This window comes from Charadrius vociferus, unplaced genomic scaffold (genome assembly GCF_000708025.1).
Source record: "Charadrius vociferus isolate BGI_N301 unplaced genomic scaffold, ASM70802v2 scaffold163, whole genome shotgun sequence".
NCBI lineage: Eukaryota > Metazoa > Chordata > Aves > Charadriiformes > Charadriidae > Charadrius > Charadrius vociferus.
The window spans coordinates 1,867,249-1,872,849 of NW_009648332.1; the positions used below are offsets into that span (position 1 = coordinate 1,867,249).

Consider the following 5,601-nt stretch of genomic DNA (forward strand, 5'->3'; position numbering starts at 1 on the left):
AAAAAAAAAAAAAAAAAGAGGAAAAAAACCCACCCTCTTACTTTATTTACATTGCACTCAAGTTTCCGCCGTACAAAAGATTTGCAGGTGCAAATATGTCCTGCCTTCATTAACTTCCCCTCCCTTTTTAATTTATGTGATTTCAATTTTCCTTCCCTGTACTGTTAATTAGGGGACCCTCTAATCAGTACCATTATCACAGTGGTATTCATGTTTAGGAAAGCTGCTAAACAAATGCTTGCAAAATTGCTAAATGGCTAATTAATGTCTGTTAATTAAGAAAATTGCTCATGGTAACAAACCATGCCATTGCTGGCAGCAGCTAGAAGGCGAACACTTGTTGAAATTAGTAACGAGGCAGGTAGAGAACATCTGCTCCGGCGCCGGTCCTGGAGCCTGCCGTTGCTTCCCATCACCTACTGACAAAGCTCGTTTGCTTTCTCTACCAATTACACCTCCTTTGACTCAAAAAATACATTTTTTTTTTTTTTTTTTCTTCTCACAAGTACAAAGTTTCCCACTTACTGCCGGGCTCGCGGTTTTTCCAAGCAAATTTTAATTTCAAGCTTTTAAGAGAAATTTAAAAAAAAAAAAAAAAAAAGTGGGCGTTCAACGTTCAAGCCCAAAATGGCAGCGGCTGCTGCATTGCAGCCTTAAACCTGCACTGACTAATCTCTCCTTTTTTCCCCTAGACATCCTTTCTTTCCTCGCAAGCCATTTTACTCGCATCCGTAGGGAATACACCTCGAGGAAGGATGTTGCATCCGTACAGGCTGGTGATGCAGCCCCGGTTGTGCCGGCCAAACGCTGCCCGTGCGCGAGCTGGGACGTGCTCCTCGTCCTCTGCGCTCGCTCCAGCACCTCCACCGAACCACGGTCAAAAAAAAAAACAAAACCAAAACAACCCCAGAGGTGTTTCCAGCCTTTGGGATGAGAGAGGAGAAAATGATTTTTTTAAATTTTTTTTTTTGGTGGTTTGGGGGTGTTTTTTTTGTATTTCCCCCAACCTCTCTGGTCCTCTCCTGTATATTTTTTCTTCCTCGTTGCACACCCTTGCAAAGTGTTTCCCTGTGTGTTTATCATTGCAGACTTGGTTGAATTACCGGACCGTTTACCGTCAATGTGGCTGCTGTATTTTGACAGATGTTCTGATTTTTAATTTTTTTTTTTTTGGGCATATATCATTATTCATTGTTCAGCTACAGATGAATAGAAACTCAATTAAAAAGAGGGAAAAAAATAAAAATAAAAAAAAAATTAAAAATGGGAGAAGTGACTCCCCGACAAAACAGGTCCACCCGTCAATCCTTTTTTTAGCTCTTTCTGCGCTTTCATGTGCTAATCTATAACCTCCTTCTACTGTCTGACCTCACAGGGACCGCCTGGGTCACAGCCCTCGCCACACGCACAGCCTCCACCCCACAATCCTAACAGCATGATGGGACCCCACAGTCAGGTAAAGACACTAGCGATGGGTAGGGCTGTGAACCGGGACGTGCGCTCGATTTGCTTTTTTTTTTTTTTTTTTTTTTTTTTTTTCTCCTTTTTTTCCCCCCCTCTATAAGCGGGCTGGGCAGCGGGGACCCGCTCCCCCAGGGGGCATCGCCCCCCCCCGGGCACCCCCAGCTCCCAAGCAAAATGGTGGTTTTTTTCCCATTTTTTTTCTTTTTTTTTTTTTTTTTTTTTGGATGTGCAGTTGTCAATGGACTGAGAAGTCAATTGTGGGTATCAGACTGTTTTACCTTCCCAAGGTAGCCTGAGAATTTTAACTTGATGTGGGTTTTTAAAGCTTCTGTTAGTAGCAGCAGTTGTAAAAAAGAGTAACTTTAAGCCTTTCTTCTTCTTTTTTTTTTTCAGTACTTAGCACTGGGTTGTTTTTTTTTTTCTGTGTGCGTGTCTGTATGTGCTTATTTGCCACTTTTTTAAATGTATCTCTATATATTTAAACTTGAACAGTGTCTAACACGCAGGGTTTCCCATGCACTAATTTTAACAGCCTCACCTAGTATTGCCGATGTCAAACGCTCTGAAACAATAAATCTACAGAGAAAATGTTAAAAACGGACTCCGGACATCTTTTTCTTTTTTTTTTTTTTTTTTTTCCTTTTGAAACTTAACTTTTTGAAAAAGGATGTCTCCAGGGGAAAAAAAAAAAAAAAAAAAACCTGACCCAAAACGGTGTGTACAGTCTAACCGGCGTGCGTGGGGAGCGTGCTGCCTCCCCACAGCTCGGCCCTCACCTCTCTTTTGTGTCCCCGCAGCCGTTCATGTCGCCGCGCTACGCCGGAGGTCCCCGGCCCCCCATCAGGATGGGCAACCAGGTACTGCGCTCCCGGGCTCCGCGCCGGCCGGTTTGCTGAGGATGGCTTTTATCTGGGGAGGGGGACAACAAGGGCCACGAGTCCTGCAGATGCTCCTTGGGTTTGGATGGCAAGCGTCGCCTCCCTCGGTCATCCTCCTTTTTTCTTGGTGCTGGAGCATCAAGTGTCATACAGCCATTTTATTTTAATTTTTTTATGGGTTTTTTTGAGGTTTGGGCATATCCAGGGTGTAAACGGCGGTGGGGCATGTGCCGCTTTGTATTTGTGGTGTTTTCAGCACAGCCGTGCCGTGCTGTGGGCTCGCTGCCCGCCTAGATTTACCCTGCAATCGCAGAAAATTAAAGTGATGGAGATAATCCTGCTGCTGGGTTGACCGAGCACTCAGATCAGCGGCGGGGTCAAGCAGGGCAGGTCACTGCTGAATTTTTTGGGTTGGGTTTATCCTCTTATCCCAGCTTAAACAAGGGCAGTTTGTTTCTGGCCTTACGGATGGAGGCTTCCACCCCACGCGCTGCCTGAACGCGTGGCTTTGGTTGAGGAATTCATCTCATTCCCAGCGATGCCGTGCAGATCTACAGGCTGATGACCCAACCAGAGGTTATTTGTCATTAACGGGAAATTAAAGGAAACCCGTAATTCCTTTGAGTAGCAAAGGTGACTGTGCAAAAATAATCTTGGGAGCTTGCTTTTTGGCTAGCAACTTTATTTTTTATATAGTTTTTATTAGCAGAAAGAGCAGAATATTCAGGAAATGGGATGTAGCAGCTTGCTTCGTGTTTGTGCTTGCTGGATTTGAGACTTGAATCGCTGGAATTTGCAAAACGATGGTGAGACGGCTCAGATGTAGCTGAGAAAAAACTCGGGGTGGGGGCTGATGTAGGACCCCCAAACTCAGCTGAGCTGGAAGAGCTTCCCACCCCAGGGCACTGGTGGCTGTTTTAGCGAGGTATTAATTAATTGTACCTCCTCATGGGATAGTTTTAAGGGCCCCCGTCCGGCTGTGGTACCCAGGCTGGTCCTGAGTGCTGTTGGAGGTGAGCTGGGGCAGGCAGGAGAGGCAGGGGACCATTTTGGGGTGGCTGCTCTTGCAGCAGGGTCGAGCATCCAGGAATGGGTAAAGTTAATTAGAAGGATTTTTTTTTTTTTTTTTCCCCCAAACACCACATATAAAACACAGGTTTGTAAACCTACGCACAGCTCGGTGAGGTTACGGTCACATCCAGAGGGACAAGAGGAATAAATAGGCAGGCAGGAAGGTCAGGCAGCAGAAGTGTAAATATCCATCACTACAACCCCCCTTGGTTTATCTTCCCCCTGCTGCCAGCTTCCAGGCTGCAAAAAAAATTGGGATTGGGCAGATTCTGCCTCGGCGCGGCCGTGTGCACCCAGCGCCGGCACTGTGCTCCAGCAGTGGGATCTGTCTGTGCCGGCACTCAGATAAAAGGTAGTGCTGTAGCAAAACTGTTTACAGTTTGCTTCCCCCAGGCAGATGGTATCTGCGTTTTTCTCCCCCCTTTATCTCTTCGGAGCAGCCTTTGAACTTTAAATAGCCATGTTGCCTGAGCAGAGCTGGTTTTGGGGAGGGGAAGCATCCGCCTTCCCCTCCGCCTGTGTGAGGACTGGTCCCAATGCTGTCCTGCTGCAAATGCAGCTTCTCCCCACCAGCAGCTGCTGAATTGCTGCAACCCGTACGGTTTGGTCCTGGCACTGTAAATACCACGCTGCCCGTCTCCTTTTTTTGCCGGCTTCGATGCCTCTGCCCCGTGCAGTCCGGGCTTTCCCCCGCTCCCCTGAAATACAGCAGCCTGATGATGTGTGGGCTGCGGTGAGAGGAAGAAACACTGGTGCCTTGTTTGGTTTTTAGAGGGTGTTTGCGAAAGGAAAGGGGAAGCAAACGCCTGGAGGCTGTAGGAAAGTGCCCAGGATGCAGGATGCAGTGGGTTGCAGTGGGATGCGGGATGCAGCGAGATGCAGGATGCTCAGGCAGCCACAGGTCGTGCAGCAGAAAGAGGGGTGATGCATAGTGGGGACCACACCGAGGAGCCCCCCCCCCCGAAAGCATAAAGCCTCCACCCAAATCTCTCTCTGTAGGCTGCATTTTAGCAATTATTACTTTTTTTAATCTTCCTCCCCTTGTTTTCACAGCCCCCAGGCGCCGTTCCCGGTACACAGCCGTTGCTGCCCAATTCGATGGATCCCACGCGACAGCAAGGTAAACCCAGCGCAAGAGGGCTGAACGTTAACGTTCCTCGTTAGCTGCTAATTTGGGAGCCAAAGTGGCTGCTGTGCTGCCTAACCCCTCCCACCTTGCTTTCCTCCCAACAGGGCACCCTAACATGGGCGGCCCCATGCAAAGGATGAATCCTCCGCGAGGGATGGGCCCCATGGGTCCCGGTCCGCAGGTAAGCCCAGCGCCAAAGAGCGTCTTACGGCTCGGCAAACGCCCGAGCGCCATCCAAACAACCTCCTGGGGCTCGAAGGGCTGGGAGATCTACCCCCCACACACACACACACCCTGTCCCCCCATTAGTGTTAATGCGTTTTACATTAGTCTTGCATCTGGAAATCCCTCCTTTTAACATGAGTGAGGTCTTCAGAGCTCATTAAGGGTATTGCAACCTCCCTCCCTGCCCTTCCGTCAGAGGGGATGGCACTTAGCGCCGCGCCGGAGCAGCCTTTGAGTGCATTATGCTGCCTGCCTGGGAAATAGTTACGGCCCTAACAGCAGGAAAGGGAAAGGAGGCTTGCATTAAAAATAAATAAATAAAAAGAAATGGCAAAGATCCCTATAGCAGGGGAATAAGGCTTTCCTCTGCGAGGTTCCCCTCCTGCTGCCTGCTCGAGCTCTCTATTTCGGGAAAGGGGAGTAAACTCTTGAAATTAAGCAGATCTGGGTTAATATATGCTGTCTTTCCGTTGATTCACTTTACGGAGTGGCTTGTTGTTGACTCACTCCTGTTTGTTCCTTCTACGAGACTTCAAAACCAGATTACCATATTTTGGTTGGAGGTTTATCCTCTCTGCATCGTCGCCTACGTTGAGTTTGTAGCGCGAGGATCAGAGTCTGTCAAGAGACGAGCGGGTGTGCTGGAGTTTTGTTTTGTTTTCCCCCCAGAGACTGTTGAGATAAGCGAATATTGTGTAAAGAGGGAATTGTGTCATCTCATTTTAACACCAGCCTGAGGATGCTGCGCAGGGATGCCGGCCGTCTCCACCGGCGCCCAGATCCATCCTCAGGCAGGGGATAAAAATCCTGTGTGAGCATCGTTTTACGGACAAG

General features: G+C 48.3%; 1 protein-coding gene across 1 annotated transcript in view; it reads left to right on the forward strand.

The window, feature by feature from the left end:
* Positions 1 to 5,601, forward strand: part of SSBP3 (single stranded DNA binding protein 3) — a 56,991-nt gene that overhangs the window by 44,936 nt on the left and 6,454 nt on the right. Inside the window, exons 5-8 of the mRNA XM_009884817.1 lie at positions 1,376 to 1,456; positions 2,262 to 2,321; positions 4,467 to 4,533; positions 4,647 to 4,723. Coding sequence (XP_009883119.1) covers positions 1,376 to 1,456; positions 2,262 to 2,321; positions 4,467 to 4,533; positions 4,647 to 4,723 — 285 coding nt within the window. The remainder of the gene's footprint in view (positions 1 to 1,375; positions 1,457 to 2,261; positions 2,322 to 4,466; positions 4,534 to 4,646; positions 4,724 to 5,601) is intronic.